Source organism: Mangifera indica, chromosome 1 (assembly GCF_011075055.1).
Source record: "Mangifera indica cultivar Alphonso chromosome 1, CATAS_Mindica_2.1, whole genome shotgun sequence".
Lineage (NCBI taxonomy): Eukaryota > Viridiplantae > Streptophyta > Magnoliopsida > Sapindales > Anacardiaceae > Mangifera > Mangifera indica.
The window spans coordinates 4,237,190-4,258,597 of NC_058137.1; the positions used below are offsets into that span (position 1 = coordinate 4,237,190).

At 33.0% G+C, this 21,408-nt stretch overlaps 1 protein-coding gene across 2 annotated transcripts; it reads left to right on the plus strand.

The window, feature by feature from the left end:
- The first annotated feature begins 7,120 nt into the window (after positions 1-7,120).
- On the plus strand, positions 7,121-21,004 carry LOC123216158 (serine/threonine-protein kinase CTR1). Of its 2 annotated transcripts, XM_044636533.1 has the most exons (17): positions 7,121-7,859; positions 10,735-11,036; positions 11,116-11,260; positions 11,536-11,639; positions 13,034-13,242; positions 16,623-17,063; positions 17,224-17,264; positions 17,951-18,019; positions 18,112-18,212; positions 18,361-18,445; positions 18,589-18,687; positions 19,324-19,392; positions 19,498-19,629; positions 20,215-20,309; positions 20,416-20,504; positions 20,588-20,629; positions 20,741-21,004. In XM_044636533.1, exons 1-16 carry the CDS (start codon positions 7,287-7,289, stop codon positions 20,602-20,604), a joined length of 2,571 nt encoding a protein of 856 aa, XP_044492468.1. In that variant the 5' UTR covers positions 7,121-7,286; the 3' UTR covers positions 20,605-20,629; positions 20,741-21,004. The 2 variants fall into 2 exon arrangements, 1 of the variants encoding a protein (XP_044492468.1); XR_006502200.1 differs by having other exon boundaries at positions 7,122-7,859; positions 20,416-20,629.
- Positions 21,005-21,408: the final 404 nt, after the last annotated feature.

Consider the following 21,408-nt stretch of genomic DNA (forward strand, 5'->3'; position numbering starts at 1 on the left):
CCACTATGAACGGACATAAATAGATATTAGGGTATCAATCAAATCAAGTTTAGTGTAAAAAATTGTAGGTGGTGGGTGAAGAGAGATACAGAGAAAAATAACACTTTTCTTAGGGGTTTCAGGATTTAGCTAAAAGTTTAGGACTTGGGTTTTTGGACTATGATTTTAAGGGTGGTTTGATTTGGTTAAAGTTAATAAAAGAATATTAATATATTATTTTATTTAAATAATTTTAAATATAATTTTATTTTTTATAAATAAATATGTATATTAACAAAAAAAGTAAGAGAACTTAAAACAACCAAAGTTTGACCAAATTAAGAAAGGTCAACATAAAATCAATACTAAATAAGTTTGAATAAACTTAAAAGACTACAAAATAATCAAACAATCTAAGCCACACCCTAGAAGAAAACACATGTCCTTAAACATAGTTATTTTAAAATATTTTTTATATTACTTATTACATTAATTAAAAATAATTTTTTTCTTGAAATTTAATAAGTAAAGATATAATTATAATAAAATTAATTTTCTCTTGATAATTTTTAATACATAAGATAAAAGTGATAATAAAATTAACTTTTATATTACCATTTATATCCTCATTAGTAATAAAATATTGTTAACATTTTTTATTACTTGACAAAACAAATAAAATAATATAAATAATAAAATATAAATTATCAAAGTAATCTTTAAATCTTTAATCAAACAACCCTTTGTACCAATTACCTGTTTTTCTTAGTGATTTATCTTCTTCAGGGGTAGGCTTGTTTTGTCAAACCATGTTAAATTAATATGTAATTGTATTATTATTTTACCCATTTGTTATTTTTTTATTACGTGTTTAATTTTACATTAAGCAATAAAAGAGACCAATTTTGCAATAATAACTAATATATATTGATTAGGTCCACCATAAGAATATTTGTTCATTAGTGATAGAAATTTCAATAATGAGAATATTAGTTAGAACGACTAGTTCTCAACAATTGATGAAACGGTCATACTTCATTTACCTAATTAAAAACTTTATTTTACGGTTTATTTTAAAAGTTATTAATTTAAATAAAACAATCTCTTAGATAAACAAGTTTTTGTAATAAAAATTATATTTGTCAATAAATTTACATTGTTTGGAGAGATATCACAATTGATCAAAGTGTGTCATTTTTTATACATAAAATAGTCAACCAAAGCTAATCTCATAAGGAGCAAGATATTGCATCATAGCAAGAGAATCCGCCCTTTGTCAGGATTTCTCCATAATGCCCATGAACCATATGTGAACGTTAGCTTTGTAGAGACAATTGTTTATCTAAACAAATGTTGGAAACCATACACAATCATTTCACCAAGACAAATTGTCGTAGACAAAGGCACGAGACCAACTCAAAATCCAAGACGAAATTAGAAATCTAGGGATTTCAAGTGTTGTAAGAAATTGAACATCCACAACATGCATGGATGATGCCAAGCATCATGATTAAGATTTTCCTTCTAGAAATGGAAAAAAAAACCGTTATATAATATCATATTACTCATAAAATAGATATCAAATTTCATATTCAAATATTGTATTATTATATATTTTTAAATTAAAAATAAAATAATATTTAATTATATAATAATAAACTATTTTAAATACAATTAATAAGATAGATTTTTGGGATCAGATGATAATTTATTTCCGTATTGGGTGGGAAGGTGGGTGGGCACTGCGTCTAATATAGTATATTGTTAGGCTGGTGTTATATCAATTTTCAAATAGATTAAACAATAGAAAATCCAACGGCCAGTTCCCACAGGAGTCAAGAGAATCTGACGGATTTATGCGTATAAGAAAGAATAATAAAACGTTTCCCCTTCACTAGCTATGATTCATTGAACATTGTTAATCTTGCTGAGGTTTTTTAATTCCTCACATCACATTCAATTCATTTTAAACGAAATTGCTAATGGCCTAACTCGGGACTTTTGATTTGTTTTTATATTAATTCCAAAGTTTTAGGTTATACTTAGGCCGAAGGACCTATTCCCACAAAAAAGAATTGTGAAATCGTAAACTTCTATTTGTTAACTTTAAAAAACTCAAAATTTTATTTTTTTTATTAAAATTTACTGTTAAAATTTAAGAAAAAATATTTGAAAAACTAAAAATTTATCATATTTCTCTTCCTTAATTTAAAATTTTAATAATTTATTTAATTCAAAGCTCAAAAAATAACTATTTTCCTTTAGGGTTTTGTAATTGTCTCTAACCACAATTTTTTTCCCTCCAGAATTAAAACCCTTAACTCAGGTTGTCTCTCACCTAAGATTATATTTGAATTGAGCTCGTTCGAACTCAAGCTTGACTCGAATGAGTAAAAAATGAGCTAACCTTAAGTGAGCTCGGGTCTGTAACTTCAACATTTTTGAGTTCGAGTTTTGGAGTATTTAGCTCGTTAAACTCGATAACTAAAAATTTTGATGCAAAACAACGTCGTTTTAATAATAAGTTAGTTAAAAGCTTAAGTTTGAGTTTGAAACGAATCGAGTTTAAGCTCATTTTAAGCGAGCTCGATGAGCCCGAGCTCAAACTTAAACTCAATTATATGCAAATCAAGCTCCGCTAGACTTGGCTCGAATCCAACTCTACTCGCACTTGTTAATTTTTGATTTGTTTTATATTAATTCCAAAGTTTTTGGTTATATTTATATGCAAGTCGTTTTAGTGCTACTTTACCCCCCACTTGAGTAATGCTTTAAGTTTTTACAAGCATATAAATGTTATTATAGATGGAAAAATTCTCAGTTTTTTATGTGTGTATTAAATGGGTATCTGACTTTAAATTTTACCTTTGAGCTTAATAAGATTATTCAAAAATATTCTTGTTATAATTTATAAGCTTAATTTGATATATTTTGATACATTTTTCTAATCAAATTGTTAAAAAAAATTTCGTAATCTAATAAGCTCTTATTCAATTAAGGCTTGGTTTATCCCCGTCATCACTCTTGAGCCAACTTTAAAAATTAATTTATGAGTGTTTGTTTTGAAGGTGTGGAATGACAAAAATATTTTTTATTTAAAATTGTTTAAAAGCATATAAAATAAATAAAATAGATGATATATGATAGTATAATGAAGATCTTGCGAGCGATTCATATCACAAAAGATAAAAATTTATTTAAAAAATAATCATATTGAAAAAGATAAATAAATGTCAATATTTAGAACTTGAAATTATATAAATCACGAACAGACTCGGGATTTAATCTAAGTTTTTAATATAAAATTTCAAAAAAAATATTTTTAATATATTCAAAATATTATGATACAATTAAAAATTTTTGGATTGGTTTTAGTACATATTCAATGAATGTTCCTATTAGGACTAGATTCAAAACGAGTTTATTTGAGCTCGAAATGAGCATAGTCCAAATGAGCCCGAACATGAACCCACGTACAAGCTGGGAAGTAGAACCAAAAATGCACCTAAACCTAAACTTGAACCTGAGCCGTGCTCGGCTCACTTGAGCCCTACCTAAATATATTTCATTTTCCTTCCAATTCTAGCCTTAAATGTGTTATACATTCTAATGTCTTTCATTCCAGCCCTAAAGACATTTCCACCTCTACTGTATCACGTGTTTAAACACTCACCAGAAAAACGAGGTGACCGACGATGAGGAGACAATAGATTGATCGATGACGAGATGATAGGCTCATTGATGAGACGACAAACTCTTGTTCACTCTCTGTTTTACAACTGTTGCCGATGCAACTTCTTTTCGTTTCTCCGACTTTCCTTCGATGTGTCTTCGGTGATTCTCACCATCAATCTCATCATCATCTTCAAGCAGAAGCAGCATTCCAGGTGGGTTTAGTTAAGACTTGTGCTTGAGACGTGTATAGATGTTCTTCAACCCAAAGCACGCCTCTCTCACCATTGACCCTCCAATCTATAACTATTACCCTATGTTTTAATTATTTTAGTCCATAGGTTTCATCTATCGAGTGTAATTTATTCTATTTTAATTTCTTTAATCTGAATTTTTTTTGAATTTACTGTTTATCTCTCTATAAAATGAGTATGAATCGAATATGAAACATAAAATTATCAAACAAGTCAAACACAAACATAAATGAGCTCGGCCAACTTGAACCAATTCCGAGCTGAGCTTAGTTTAAAATAAGTCTGCCCTATTTGGGTTCATTTTGGCTCATTTCCAGCCCTAGTTCCTACTAATTGGTTTTTGTGATAAGTTGAGGCCAAAGTAGAAGATTTACAAGCCTCATTGTGTAGGGCGGCTATTATTATGAGTCGAATGCTAATTGCTGAACAAGGCATCTTCTGTGAAAATGAGTAACATTGACTACATACATCAAACTTTTATTGAGACACAGAGGGACTGTTAGTTGCCAGCACATATGGCCAACTTTTATTTGGTTATTTCCCTATAGGCCAAAGGACATATCAAAAAACTAAATATTTATTCATAAAATAATTTTTGTTAAAATTTTTCTTTAAAAACAAAAATAAAATCGTTATTTTATTACTAAATTATAAAAATTTAATCATTTTTTGTTAGGTTTTAAAAAACTAACACTTTACCCCATTGTTAAAGTTTTAAAAGTTAATATTTCACCTCAAAGATTTATTTTCCTTTTTCAGCCATCATCATTTTAGTCAACGGTTGACATTTTTCACCCATATTTCATATTGGACTACAAAGGACAATGAAGGACTACCACCCACCACGACGAAAGATAAAATTCGTTGTCTAAATTTAAAAGACGTGATAAAGGACGACATTTTGTCACGTCGTGCTTTGTTGATGAGGATCTTCCTTTGTTAGAGAAGATTAGTCACCAAATTTTAGAAATTGAAAAAAAAGTAAATTTTTTAAAATTTAATCATAAAAGGACATTGTTAGTTTTATAAATTAAAGAGAAAAAACAATATAAATTTTTAGGTTTTAGGGTTTGGTGGTAAAATAATAATTTTACCTTTCTCATTAACCAAAAATTCTAACAAAAGTTAATCAATGAGTGAGTATTTAGATTTTTAAACTATTATAAATATTTTTGAGATTGAATTAAAACTTAAATAAAAAATAATTTTTCGGCCCTTCCTCTAATATTTCATAAATGATACATTGGAGTAATTATTAAGAGGTAACTGAAGAAACAAAACAAAAAAAATTTTAACATAAGAGAAAAGTTTAAATCCCACCAAATTGTATACAACAATTTATGTGAGATAATTTTCATTGATTAATATATATGGAAAGGTGCTTACAATGATGTGTTGTTTAAAATTGAATAAATTTATAATTTTTAATGGACCACAAGGAACTTTTCAAGAACGTACCTTGCAGGGAGTAAAAACAGATCCAAATCCAGCCAGTCATCGAAAAAGTCTGCCACGTTAATTTCATTGTACATTAATATATAAAGATTCAATGTATGCTGCCATTTGTGAATCCTACGGACTAACGCAAATCAATTTGGTAGGTGTAAGATTTTCGGCCAATAGCAATAAGAATACTAAAATTTGGCAAATCCTCACTAGTTTCCCAGCATGACAACTTTGGGTGGAAATAAGTCTTTTGGCCTCTCATTTAAATACAAAACAGAATAGAAATTAAGTTTGAATTTAATCTTTTTATTTTATAAACAAAGCATGTGTCCAAACGGAACAATTTACTTTTGCATGCTTAATAACACAAAACCGTCTTTCAATTACAAATCTTTATACGCAATTATCCGAAATTCTCGCATAACAGCATTTGAATGCGCTGAGCTGACTAATCATTCCCAAACCAACTACGTCTCTTTACAACATGCATTTTCATCCCGTAACATAAATGAATAACCTACTTAACTCTCCTTAGAAGAAAAACATGATATAATTCTTCTGACCCTTAATTTTATTGAAAACATGTATGTGAAAATGAATTAAGGGTGTAAAAATTTTACCATCTTAAAATCGAACGCCTTTATATAGATTTTGAAACGGTTTTATACAATCTAACAAAATATATTAATTGTGTTCGATATGAAATTATCACAAATTGAATTGTCACGATAAGCATACAATACACATGCATATTAATAGAAATTGAAAAATTTCCCGTGTGCTTATCTGAACATTGTTGTTTTGTATAAATCATATAATTAATTTTTATATAATGGTTAATTACATTTCGATGTTACTCTCGTAAATTTTACTAAAAGATAATTTGTTGGAGAAAAATTTCAAGCCAAGAGCACTAAGGATTTTTAAAAGTAAATGTTGGTCGTTTGACGAGAAACAAAGGGGAAATTGTAAGCATAATGTTTGGTGGGGAATGTAAGCGTGAAAATTTACAATAAATGGAGAACTAGGAATCACTTCCTGATATGAAACGCTTGCAATAACCACAAATATATTTATTAGTTTCTTATGATTTAATATAAATAAAAAAAAATATTATAAGATATATATGATATAATAAATATATTATTGATATTAATTAATATATTTTTTTAGAAAAAAATATAGTAAATATTTATATGAAAAAATTTAAAATTTTATGAGTATTTACTATTTTTTTAAAAGAATAATATGTAAATTTAAATTTTTGCTATTTTATTTTTTTAAAAGGTGTATTATACTATAAATGATGTAAAAAATTAAAATTTTAATATATTATATATACACGATTCATCAATTCTATACAAAATAATAATAAAATTATATGTGTAATTTTATACATAAATAATAAGATATAATTATATAATTAAATATTTTTTATTTTTAATTTAAAATTATTTAATTATTTAATAATATATTATTATTTATATATAAAATTATACACAATAAATGGCGCATACCACAATTCTAAAAACAATAGAAGGCAATTCAAAATCCATAAAGGTGGTGGATTTGTGTTTGTATTTGTATTTGTATTTGTTAATCAAGAATGTTGTACACTTCCGTAGAATATAATGTACGTTAGTCCTTCAGCCCAACCCATCTCACCAGCAAGAATCAACTAAACCGTGTGAACCGAAATATCGGAATTTGGCTCCCACCAAAAGGCAAAATCTTGTACCCACATTTTAATAAAATTAACATTTAATACTATAATATTTCTTACCAACCATTAAGAGCCATCGAATGTAGCCTTCGTTTCTCTCTCCGACGCTTCCAAATTCTAGTGCGAGAATAGTAAAACCCAAAATTAAAAAATAAATTCACCATACTCTATTCGACCATGGCGTTTCCTAGGGTTTTGTGACGATTATCTCAATGGAAATGCCCGGCAGACGATCCAATTACTCTCTCCTTAGCCAGTATCCCGACGATCAATTGTCCGTCCCTTCGTCTCTATTTTACGAGTCCCACTCCGGCGATGGAAAAAATAACAACGCCGGCAAACCTAAACTGGATTGGGAATCCAGTAGTGGTGGCGATTACAAATTGAGTCAACAATCAAACAGAATTGGAAACTTGTACACGTCATCGATCGGTCTACAGCGCCAGTCTAGCGGCAGTAGTTTTGGAGAGAGCTCGATGTCCGGAGATTATTACGTTCATACTTTATCTAGCGCCGCCGCCAATGAGATCGATTCGTTTAATGACATGTACAAGGTTGGAGGAGGTGATCATAAAGCGAAGCCGCCTAAGGAGGGGTCATCGTCCGGAAAAAGTTGGGCTCAGCAGACTGAAGAGAGTTATCAGCTGCAGTTGGCCTTGGCGTTGAGGCTTTCATCGGAAGCCACGTGTGGGGATGATCCGAATTTTTTGGATCCGGTTCCAGATGAGTCCGCGTTGAGGTCCGGATCAGCCAGCTCAGCTGAGGCGGTATCTCATCGGTTTTGGGTAAGTTTTGTTGTTTTTGAGTTGAAAATGCTGTTTTTGGGTTTAGTAGTTTGCTTGCCAGTTTCTTAGGTGTGCTACTTTGCGGTTTAGACCATGATTTTGATTTGATTGTTTTTGTAAAGGTAATTAAAGTTGCATGCAGTTGGTGAAATGTGAACTGGGTGATTCCAGTTCTTAGTGACGATAGCTGCTTGGTAAATGTCTTTTTTTTAAGAAAAGCTATATGTATACTTTGTATTTTCATGATTGGAAGTGCAAAATGAATATATTTCAATGTTGGAATTAGAGAAGTTTTACATGGTGTGATCATGTGTGACAATTGATATTTGTGATATGTATGCACCTTGTTTGTCAGAGGTCCAACTTGTTTCTAGTTGAAATCTATTTTATCAATTCATTTATTTGTTAGTCATTCAAACAGATCAGAGGACGGAAGGACTGGTTATGGTATCTTAAGTGAAACTCTTGAACATTAAAAAATTTCAGTCTAACTTGAGGATGAAAAGAGCCATATACACCTGACAATCATTTCTCGTGCCATCTATACAATGTGGGAGTGATTGCTTAACAAATCTCCTCATGAAAGATGCTGGTGTTGATTCTATTTGATACATTGTCATTCATTAATTGGTGAATGAAGGATTTGTTTTGTTTTTTTGTTATTGTTGGACGGGATCTGACCATATAGTATAACTTTTTCTTAAACAAAGGTAAGGCATGGAAGAATGCTAAGCGTGTGGTCTGTTTAGGTGGCTTTTTTTTCTTTTCATTTGAAATCTGAATAGGTCTAAATTTGTGTGAAAGTTGAAATTTTTTTTTGTCAGTGAGTCAAAAGTATGTTTGCTTTTCTTTATCAATTTACTGATAAGCCTTGAATATAAGTTTAAATTTGAGGGAAAGTTGAAAAAAAAAAAATTTGTGTGTAAGTCTAAAAGTATGTTTGCTTTGAAGAGGGTAAACATCTAAAAAGTAGTATTTTGACACATGCCATTAAGTGTCATATCTATTTTTACATTTTTAGAAAATTTCATATAAACAAATATATATATATATATATATATATATATATATATATTATGTCCTTATATTGTTGTAAGATAGTATTAAGAAATTGATTATAATGATAATAATATTTATGAAATAACCAAATTAGTTAGATCCTTGAAAAAGTTGGTTGCAGTTTATTCTAGTAACTGTTGAAAGTATGATAAAAAAATACAAAGTTTGACTGTTTAATCAGCTTTGGAATCAAATGAAATTTTATATGAGTATTTGAGGAAAAATTTTTGTTGATTAAGATGTCTCTGCATTGAGATAAAAGCCAAAATTTTTTGTTTTTCCACTCAGATGATTTTTTTAAATTTATGATAGACATAATTACAAAACAAACAAATCATAAATGTGTGAATCATCAAACTTTAGATAAGTTCAGATTAAGATAAAAGACAAACATGCCCTTAATTGATTTCAAGTATTATGCAGTTGAATTGTTGTTTTATTTCCTTGTTTGGTGCAAGTTATTAATTTTTGAAATGTGGTGCAGGTAACAATTGGCTGTTCTTATGCTAAAGTAACCTGGAGATGTGTGAATTTATTTGCATTTTATTAATTTTCAATTAATTTGAGTGTTTGGTATAATCATCTTGTCTACATGGATGTTTAATAATGTGGCATATTGTCTAGGGAAACATGGGGATATAGTGATACAACATTGAAGTTGCTTTACAGTGTTTTGGAATTTGCTAAATGGGTATTATACATGTTTTTGATTGCATTTGCAATGATTCTGGTTGTAGGGGTGGATACGAACCGAACTGAGTTGAGTCCAAACACCCCTTGGCTTGAGTTCAGCTCAAATTTATCGAGCTAATTTTAAAGGTGGTTTAAGTTCGGTTCGAATGAAAATAGTTTGGTTTGAATTCGGTTCGAGTTTGTGTTAGGATCCCAAGTGCAAGGTATGAGACTTGGATCCCACATTGGAAAGTATGGGCAACTAGTGTGGGGTTTATATGGCCTTGGACTCTCCCATCTCAATAGTTAGCTTTTGAGGTGTGGTTCTCCTAAGGTTCGTATCATTTGGTATCAGAGTCATTACCATGTCTTCCAATTGCAATCGTGCGGCGCGGGTGGTGACGCCGGCATTGCAGTGTTCACCCAGGGCTAGCAGGGAGCTAGCGTACAGCCAGCCCGCGTGGGCACCGGGGCTGCGAAGCGTGGTGGTATGTTAGGATCCCAAGTGCAAGGTATGAGACTTGGATCCCACATTGGAAAGTATGAGCAACTAGTGTGAGGTTTATATGGCCTTGGGCTCTCCCATCTCAATAGCTAGCTTTTGAGGTGTGGTTCTCCTAAGGTTTGTATCAGTTTGACTCGAATTTATGGTTTAAATTCATGGTTTGGATATTTGACTCAAATTCGTGGCTCATTAACAAAATGATGTCATTTAACAATTATTTAAAATAATTCGTATCGAGCCACGAGCTAAGTTCGAATCAAGCCATTTATCCAGTTCGAGAGCCAAACCAAGTCAAACTATCTATAGTTTGAGTTCGGTTCGGTTCGGTTTTAAAATGGGTCAAACTTCTCAATTTGAACTTGGTTCATAATCAAAGTAAATGAATTCGAATTGAGCCAAATTGAGCCGAGTCGACTTTCGAGCCTGAGTTAGCTCAGTTCGGGTCCAACCCTACCTAGTTGTAGTATTTGGTGTAGTTCTTTTGGGTTTCCTGAATAAATAAGCAATTGTGAATTCAAAGTTTTAGTTATCACGTTTTCCTTCTTTTACAAGTCAACTAGATGGAGGGTGATTTTTTAATTAATTTTTGAAATTGAAATGTATTGAAATATCTTACCCGCTAAATCTAATGTGCTCTAGGTGACTGGGTGCTTATCATACTTCGACAAAGTTCCTGACGGATTTTATTTAGTTCATGGAGTGGATCCATATGTATGGACAATTTGCGCTGATCTGAATGAGAATGGTCGTATTCCATCCATTGAATCTCTAAGATCTGTTGATCCTAGTAACGATACTTCAATTGAAGTTCTTTTGATTGATCGACGCAGTGATCCTAGCCTGAAGGAACTCCAAAATAGGGTCATGAACATTTCTTGTAGCTGTATAACCACAAAAGAAGTTGTTGATCAACTTGCAAAGCTTGTCTGCAATCGCATGGGGTGAGGTTTTGAACATCCTATATATTACGGAACTTGTCAATTTCTTTTGAACTTATAAAATTGTTATTGCTGTTAAAAGAGGTTCAGCTACAATGGGGGAAGATGACTTTGTTCCCATCTGGAGAGAGTGCAGTGATGATATAAAAGATTGCTTAGGATCTGTGGTAGTACCTATAGGCAGCCTATCTGTTGGTCTCTGCAGACATAGGACTTTACTGTTCAAAGTAAGATTGCAGTTCTATATGGTGTTTTTTCAATACTAGTAGAAAGAAATCCTTTTTTAAGTTTTCTAATTGAGGGCATTTTCACTAATTCCTTGGAGTTGATTTTTTTTCTTTCTGGTGTTCTATAAAACTTATCAACCAAGGACAGTAGCTGTCTTGTGGCTGATACGTTAAGGCCATCACTATATTCTAAGGACACTAGATATCTTGTGGTTCATACTATTTCCTTTGAAGAATGAAGGGACACTTGCATAAGAGTAATATGATTTATGCAGGTTCTAGCAGACGCAATTGATTTACCTTGTCGAATTGCAAAGGGTTGCAAATATTGCAAACGAGGTGACGCTTCCTCTTGTCTTGTTAGGTTTGGACTTGACAGGTATGATTTATTGATAATCGTGGTATATGTAATGTTATGAATCGATTGATCAATTTACTTATCATAATTTTATGTTATGGAAAACTGAATGTGTAATTTAGTCTTGGATTAATATATTCAGTAATTTTGACTTTAATTTTATGTTACATGAAGTCTTGACATAGTTCATTTAGTTAGTTACCACTTGTGTCAATGGCTTTCATAAATTTTTTAATCAAACATATACTAAATGAAAAAAAAAAGATAGCTTTATTTTAGTGTTACTAGGATTTTCAGTCAGATTCTTCACGCTTGAATTTCTGCTGCAAGGGAACAAATAAATGTGGCTTTTTTCTGGGTGATATGTCTATTTACATCTTGTAAAATTGAGTTAGTTTGTGAAAAAAGGTGGATAGTTGACTTTTGTGTTAGCAATGGTTTGTTTCTTCCTTGTAGAGCTGCAACTAGAACAAATTGATGTTAATTAAGGTCATCTTATTATTATTATTAGATTATGAACAAGAATTGTGTTAAAATAAAGGATTTTGATAGATGAACAAGTTGTCTGCCAGATGATGATCAGTTTGTGGATCTTTGGAGCTAAAAAAACTATTCATCTCAGAGTAAAAGACTAATAAATGGTAATGACCATGAACACCTCTCCGTGACAGAAAGCAAAATATATAAACTTAACACTAAGCCCGTCCTGGTTTAAATTAATGAAGAATATTATATCTTGAAATTCATGTAATAATCTCCAGAGTCTAGAAAGTATACTCTATCCTATAGAGAATGAATGTCTTCCCCACTGAGGCCATAAAAAATCTGCCAATTTCTTTTCTGCATTCGGCCCAAAATTAATTGTCATATTTTATTGAGTATTTGCATTTCAATAGCATAATTCAATATTTAAGTACTAGCAAAATGTCTAAACCATCTTGAATTGGAGAAAAAGCCAAGACCCTTTGGAAATGTGTAGGTTTTTTGCTATTCTTTTGGGTGATTTGGAAAGAGAGAAATGCATGCATTTTTTTTTGAGAAAAAGTAGGTGAAGAAACTAGCTGTTATGTGATAAGATTCAGTTCTTAGCATTTTTTTTTTAAACCTCAGTCTCCAAGAATTTTTCAAGATTCTTCACTTCTTTATACATTTTGATGGGGATGGGCAATTAGATATGCCTTTTTTTTAAAAATTTTTTTATAGATAGATGCACATCTGTGTTGCTTCTGTTCTAGTCTCAGATTCATGATGTTAGGTTGCACAGCTTCTGCCTTCTTAAGAGTTACTTTGTTTTTGCTGTTGTGGACATTTGGTCTACTGTTGTAACTCATTTTTTCATCAATACATCTTTTTGTTTTTTTTCTTTAAATTAATATTTTGTAACCGTCTCACGGAGGTATATTGTCTGATTTCAGGGAGTATTTAGTTGATTTGATAGGGAAGCCAGGACAATTATTTGAGCCTGATTCCTTGCTTAATGGTCCATCGTCCATAACAATTGCTTCCCCATTACGTTTTCCACGACTCAAATCAGCTGAACCTACTATGGATTTCAAGTTGCTGGCAAAACAATATTTTTCAGACTGTCAGTCACTTAATCTTGTATTTGATGATTCATTAGCAGGTAATTTGTTTATTTTAATTATGCATCATCAATAAAAAATATATGTTATTGTTATAAGTTTTTTCTTTCTTTCTATCGCACACAAAATTGAAAAAGGTGTTGGAAAAAGTTTTCTTTCATTGCTTCCTTTTTTGGGATCCACAAGGGGTACATTGGGGTAATATATTGCAAAATTGAAGCAGTGCTATCCTATCTTTTAATCCTCGACATGTTAAGGGTAGGATTAATTAGGGATTGTCGACTTGCCTCAATTGAATTTGGGATTTTTTAGGGTTGGATTCGAGCCGAACCGAGCTCGAGCTCGTGAAAGTCAAACCCAAACTCGACTCGTTTCGAGCTCGAGTTTTTAACTATTTTGTTATTAAAACGATATTGTTTTAATACATATTGATCAAAACGACGTCGTTTTTAATTAGAAAATTTGGTGAACAGCTTGAGCTCGACCGAGCTTGTATAGGGCTGGCTTGTTTCGGGCTTGTTCTAGTCGAGCTCGAGCTTGAACGGGCTCGGTTCGAATCCAGCCCTAGATATTTTGGTTGCAACTGTTTCCTTTTGGATTTGATGATATTTGTGATACTCCTTATGGGGCGGATCTCGGGTTAGATGAGAATCTGCTTGTAATATGAGAACTGCTATTTCTGGTTTCAAGTAGGGCTGGATCCGAGCTGAGCCAAGCTCAGCTCGAGCTGGCTCGGTAGATTTTTTTAAAATTTTTTTTGTATAAAACGACGTCGTTTTGATTAATATATATTAAAAACGACGTCGTTTTGATAAGAAAAAAATGAGCCGAGCCGAATGCGAGCCAGAAACGAGCCGAGTCGAGCTCGAGCCGAGTCGAGCTCGAGCCGATCATATATGAACCGAGCCGAGCTCGGCTCGGCTCGGCTCGAATCCAGCCCTAGTTTCAAGTTGGATGTTGGGCTTGACTTTGTAATTAGAAGGAGCCCACTCCTTCCCCGTAAACAGCCTTGTCCAATTGCCTAGGCCTATCCTTTTTGCATAGGCCCAATTTCTATCCTCCACCTGTTAGTCTTGATCCAGGGCTTCCTTTAAAGAACATGGCTCATTCATTTGCACCTCAAGCCGGATTTCCTTTGCCAGCCTGTTGATAAAAGCACCAAGCAAAGTTTGTTCCACATATCGATGAGTGGTGGCGATAGTAACTCCAACTGCCTTCAATAGTCCTCAACTATTCCTATTTGTCAAAGGGCCATTAACTCTTGGTGTGGGGTCCCTTCTTGAGTTGATCGAAAGTTTCTCGTGACGACTTTAATATCGGCCCAATTTGGAACTAAAACTGTGCCTTACACTATTGTAACCACCCTAATGCTGCTCCTTCTAAATACACTGCCGTCGAAGGCACCTTCTCTGACTTGACAATTCCATTTACAGAGAAGTAACAATCTACCCTTAGTGACCATCTGCAAGGGTCCTTTCTATTAAACAGTGGCAACTCCAGTCTCCTCCCTTGGACTTCTTTTCAATTGTTGTCGGGTCGCATAGTCACGACGTAGTCCCCCACCTTGGAACTACAATCTCCGTAGGCCCTTCTGTACTCAGCAACACCTTTAGAATCGATTGCTCCAGCTCATTTAAGTTTTGCCTTATATTGAACCTTTTTCCTGACCATTCATATGATTCGAAGAACCCAAAATGTCACTGACACAATCTTGGAGAGATTGGACACCTCCTGTGAGCAATACTGGTAACATTCTTTGATAACTATCCTATGTTTTTCTTCACTTCATGCACATCATTCTCCACACCTCAACTCTGTTCTCCATTCTTGTACCAACCATTCTTAGAAGGTGCTTTTATACCACTACACGTAAACTTGCAACTTCAAAAAGTTCCACAACACACCAATTTCTCACACACACAGTCATTGGAACAACCCTCACACAACTTCAATTCACAACACAACCAAATATGGAAGTAACTCAATGAAAAGAAATTTATATTTCCCTGACACAAACGTTTATGATCCATCAGACAAATAACTTCAACCAAACAAAACCTAATCGACTATTGAAAATTTGGCAAATTGAGGAGCCGAGCCTCTCTATCAACGAACTGCTGTCCAATTCCTTTCTATTGTTTTTCCTTGCCTTCCTTTTCCTTACTTCCAACCTATATGTCCTTCCCATAACTAAGTTTACCTCTTCTCTCATCCTATAGGTCCACATGACATTTTCCCATTATTAGAATCTCTCCCTCGACTACATTCCTTTGCTGCCCATTTGGTTGGTGTTGAGACCGTGCCTCCTCTTATACACTTTCCAAACTGACGTCCTATTACTTAGTAGGTTGCTACCGTTTTTCTTTTTGATCATCTAGAAATCCCTTAGTATGTGCATTGGGTTTGAAATTTGTGGACCTTTGCTTGACATAACAACCATAGTTGTTAAAGAACTGTTGGGTTATAAAATCCAATAGAAGGTGGCCTCAAGGGGATTTTAACCTATATTGGTTTGAAATACTGTCATTCTAATTTATCCACTGTTAGATTACTTTGTATGCTTCTTCTAAAGAAGCTAATATAAAACCATTAGTTTCTTTTTGTAGTTAACATGCTACCATACCCTAAAAGAATATTTTCTCTTTAGTGTATATAATGTATGCTCCCTTCAATGGGATTTACCATGATTCTTGTCCAACCCCAGTGAACATCTCATTGTGTGACACAAGTCAAAATATTGCCCTCAATTACTTATCTTCTGCCTGCATGGCAGGTTTGACTGTGGTACTATTTATAGCAAAACCAACTCCACATTCCAAAAAGAAGTACCCGACCACTAAGGGGAAAACTGGTGCTTCAAATAGCCTTTTTCCCTTCTTCAATTAGGCAATATGAATACATCTAGTCTACCATGTTTGCATATTTAATCTTTACCATTTCATTGATCAAGGTCCTGCTACTTTTGGGTAGAAAGAATGCTAAACTAGTTATGCATTTTTCTGATTTTACAATTTTTGAGTTGTTTTAAATTGACGGAGAAATTTTTTACTGAAACTGCACTTGATTTTTCATTTAATAAATATAGCAACTTATTGGAGGTCTTAACTTCCTCTTTTTAGGGGAGAAGTGGTTTACAGTTGTCTAGTATAAACTCTCATACAGATGGCTAGTAATATTGCATCAGTGTATGTGGTTTAATCTGAACTCTTAAATTGCCTAGGGATTGAACAAGGAATCTGCATTTTTGTTGATAATCAAATAGATTCAGATCCTTTGATCTTTCACCTAACATATCTATGTTCTTTTGTATTATTCCATTACAGAAATGATTTCATGTTTTTATATTTACATGATAAGAGTTTTGGTTGTGTTGATTTGTTATATAGTTTCCAATTTGCAAAAGTTATTTTTATCATTTCAGCTTCTGCTGTTGAAGAAAACGATAACAAATTCTCAATGTATCCTAAGCATTTTGATAAGATGGGGACAGAGAAGAACCTTGTGCAGTTCTCTAGCAGCATCAGTGAATCCCAGTATGATCTGCCTCCAAAAGGAGGTCGTCCAAGTGCCCACGATAGAGACACTGAACTTTTTAAATCATGTAATCCCACCCAGAACATTATTCACTCAATGAACTCAGTTAATGATCCAATTCCTTTGAAGCATATACCACCTATTGGACATAGGGACGGTCAACCACGCTTGGCATTACCTGATCAGATAGTAGATAAAGCTAAAGATTTGAGGTTTCTTGAGGGTGCTCAATTGATTCCTGGTAAACCAAGTAAAGACTTTTCCCTTGATGTGGAAGAGTTAGATATCCCGTGGAATGATCTTGTCCTGAAAGAACGAATTGGAGCAGGTATTTCTTTTTTCACCTAGTTCTTAAAGAAACATCTGAACTGGAAACTCTTATTGCTTCATATTTTGGATGGACTTCATACGTCTCTCACACTTGCACTGCCGCTTGTTTTTTCTTTTTTGTAAGAGTTGTACTTGGATATTCATTATTGCATTTTCAGGTTCATTTGGAACTGTTCATCGTGCTGATTGGCATGGCTCGGTAAGCAAACTATCTTTAGTGTGTAAATGATTGATTCTGTATTTTTTATATTTTCCTTTTAAAATATTGTGAACTCCCATGTCATGTTGGACTTTGGGATTTTATCTACACTTATGGAAAGTTTTTAGTATTGCCATCATTTGGTTGACTGCTTTTGTGCATGTTATTTGTTTGGACAGTTAATGGATTCTGATAAAATATGAATAGTAGATGTTCTGTTCGATGAATGTGAATCAGTACCTCTTTTTTTTTTGGACATTTTAGAAACCATTACTTTTTGCAAAGTTGTGTTTGGAAAACTTTTTTGTGAAATGAAATTGAGTTTTACATTTTCAAGATTCAACAATGCATTTATTAACATATTTTGAAACAGTTTTCTAAGAACAAATGGTACTGTATTTGGGAAAAGTAGAAGAAAGAATTTTGCATGTTTTCTGTTTTCTCCCAAAAAGATGCTAGTTGTTGTTTAATGCCTCAAAAAATTAGTTTTCATTCAGTTTTTTTCCTCCTATACACACACACACACACACACACACACAGAGAGTTCTATGGTTGTGCTCCATTTCCTGGCATTATAAATATAATTTATTAAATAATTGCCAGTTTTGGTGTTAGTATTAATTTTTGGATTTTCTAGACAATCATATCTTTTCTGTTTATTCTTTACTTTTATCTTTAAATTACAGGATGTTGCTGTGAAAATTCTCATGGAACAAGACTTTCATGGAGAACGCTTTCGGGAATTTTTGAGGGAGGTAAGTAATGGGTAATTGTGTTTAAAGCGGAACAATCTATATTACTCGATGTCCTTGATTCAATTTCTTTTTCTTATTATTTTTTTTTTAAGGTTACAATAATGAAGCGCTTACGGCATCCAAATATTGTTCTTTATATGGGTGCGGTCACTCAGCCCCCAAACTTAGCCATAGTGACAGAATATTTATCAAGGTTTCATAATTTCTTCCTAGAAATCTCCCTATCCCGTAAAAAAACACATGAAAATAATTGTTTTTCCTTGTTATTCATTTCTGTACATTTTTGTTACTATTTGGAGTTAATCCATTAAAGAGTTAACATGGTTGCTTCAAAATTGCAGAGGCAGCTTGTATAGGCTTTTACATAAACCTGGTGCTCGAGAGGTGTTGGATGAGAGGCGCCGTTTGAATATGGCGTATGATGTGGTATGTTTTGAAGAAGTGTAAAAATTTTTCTCTTTGCTCTTTAAATATATCATCTTTCACTTTTTATTTGTATTGTCATCATAAGAGTGTTATCTAATATTTTAGGCCATAACTTTGAGCTGAACAACTGTTGTTTGGTACAGGCAAAGGGAATGAATTATCTTCATCGGCGTAATCCTCCTATTGTTCATAGGGACTTGAAATCTCCAAATCTTTTGGTTGACAAGAAGTATACTGTGAAGGTAAGGTTGAGAATTTCTCGTTACCAGTTTACTGTTAAATGATCAATAAATTGATAAACCTAATTGTACTGCACGCTTTTTTAGTCCGCTTCATGTGTATATTTTGTTGAGCAAGGCTGTACTAACTTCCATGTTTTTGAACTAGACAGATCATTGATTTTCATATATGTTATCACATCAGTTATTTCTTGCAATAATGTCACCTTTTGTTTCTCTTAATTGTTGGGCTGCTTTAACGATTATAGATTCCAATGAATGGAGCTCATCATGTTTGGTGTAATTGACTGTGTTCTTTGTATGATATCTTATATACACAATGCATAATTATTCTATTTGATTTATTGAAATTTTTGGATCTATATTGGAACCATTTGCTGCAAATTTGAGCAAGGGGAAAATTATTTCTACCATAATTTCGTTTAAGAACAAATGTTCTCTTTTTAGTACTTTCTTTGCTTCACTTTATTTTTATTCTTTTCAAGTGTTTTATTTTTTTAATCCAACTGGCATCTCTGGCTGAGGGACATGCACTGTGTAGGCATGTGTGTTTCCTAGCTTCTAAGTCTTCTTTCCTTTGTTCTATTGTTAACTAAATGACCATTCATCTTTCTCATATTGCCTGGTATGTTCATATAGGTTTGTGATTTTGGACTTTCCCGTTTGAAGGCAAACACTTTTCTGTCTTCAAAATCTGCAGCAGGGACTGTAAGTTCTGTTTAGCATAAGAGCATCATTATCCCTGGCCTTTTATTTTAGGGTGATATAAGATTTGTTTATTGCATTTTAATCTATTCCTTTTTATCGCATTAGCCTGAGTGGATGGCACCAGAAGTTCTCCGTGATGAGCCATCAAATGAGAAGTCTGACATATACAGCTTTGGTGTAATACTGTGGGAGCTCGCTACATTGCAGCAGCCCTGGGGCAACTTAAATCCAGCACAGGTTTGTTTCTTTAATCTTTTGCCTTAAATGAAAATTTCAAATTATAAAACTTTGATTGATGGAAATTCAATATTCAAAACAAATAATTGTGTTTATGTATTAGAAATTGCATCTTATTGTTATCAAGTAGTTTGAAATAATAAAACATACCAATTAGTCAAATGATTCTGGAATTCATCATTCAGACCATGTGTTCTTGTGTACATATCAATGAAAAGTAGTTGGCTGGACATGGGCCACAGAATGCATGCAGAACTACACCTCATGTAATATGTTCTTTTCTCTTGATTTAGTAGTTGCTGATGGTTAACATTGTTGGTGTATGTTGTACACACTTTTCTTGTGCAAATCATTAGTGTAATGCAATTATGTAATTTCCTACTCACTCACTGAGGGCTGTGACTGTGTTTCCACATATATAGCGTTAATGTTTTCTTTTTCTTCTTTCTGTTTGGTTTATTCTGGTCAATTAAGATTTTCTTTTGCACTATCTGGATAGAAATCTGTACTCTGTGAAGTACTTCATAGCGTAACCCCTGCTTTTGGGAAATTTTGTTATGAGACTTAACATATGTTGCCTTGTAGGTTGTAGCGGCTGTTGGTTTTAAGGGGAAGAGGCTTGAGATTCCACTTGATTTAAATCCTCAAGTAGCTTCAATAATTGAGGCTTGCTGGGTTAGGTGAGTCTGTAATTCCTTAAAATTTTTGAGTTACGGTCACTTGTTTACTCGGCCCTCTGTGCTTTCTCCTTCTCATCAATACAAATGCTTGTGGTGCTGGTTGCAGTGAGCCTCGGAAACGTCCTTCCTTCTCTTTCATCATGGAATTGTTAAGGCCCTTGATCAAACCTCTTACGCCTCAGCCGGGAGGCCCAGGTCGTGCAGACATGCAATTGCTTACTTGAGTAACGCCGAAGAGTTGTTATTCATGCACATAATACATCATTTTTTTCTTTTAGGTTTCTATGCCCAGTAGCAAGACACTGTTTAGGTAGTCCGAGGTGCGCCTTCTAAATTCCTTTTCTTCTTTTCATTTTGATTGACGCAGACTGATTTATGTTTAAATTTGTGTAGTCAAAATCTTGATAACTTGTTTATGTGATTTGTTGCAGAAATCATTGTTGTACATGTCTGTTCTCACGGCTGATTGGGCATTCTGATTTTTGAAGAAAGTCAAGTAATTTCCAATGCCCTCTTTGCCTTCTTCCTACTTTTCTCACGACAAATATTATTATTTGCATTGATTTGTTTAACTAGTACATTACTCCATGTCATTATGGAAAGTTGTATAATTCTGTCTCTCATGATTTTGTATGTAAAAATTGTAACTATAAAAATTAGTTAATGAGAAGCAGCTATACCGGTATCGCAGGACATTCACTTTGGCAATGCATTAAAATTTTGTTCACAATCATTTGGAATTTTCATCTTGTTATTAAATCAATAGGTTATTAAGTCTTAATTTTGTGTTATATACTCTAGCGTTTGTGTTAATCATTCACTATAACACTTTGTATTTCTCATTAATTGCATTAGAAAAGTCAAACTCTCTAATTGCCATAAATTGTGTTGAACTTTCAAATCGATCTTAGTAGTTGCAAAAACCTAATTGAACCCTCTTTCTTAGGTCATTTGATCATTTCTAAACAAAATCAGCTGAATAAGTTGTTAATGCATGATTCATCTAACTCTTTTTTAAGATAAAGATGGACGGAATCTCAAGATTTGACCAACTTTCATTTTTCAATTCTGCTGGTTGAGATGAAAAAAATGCTATTTC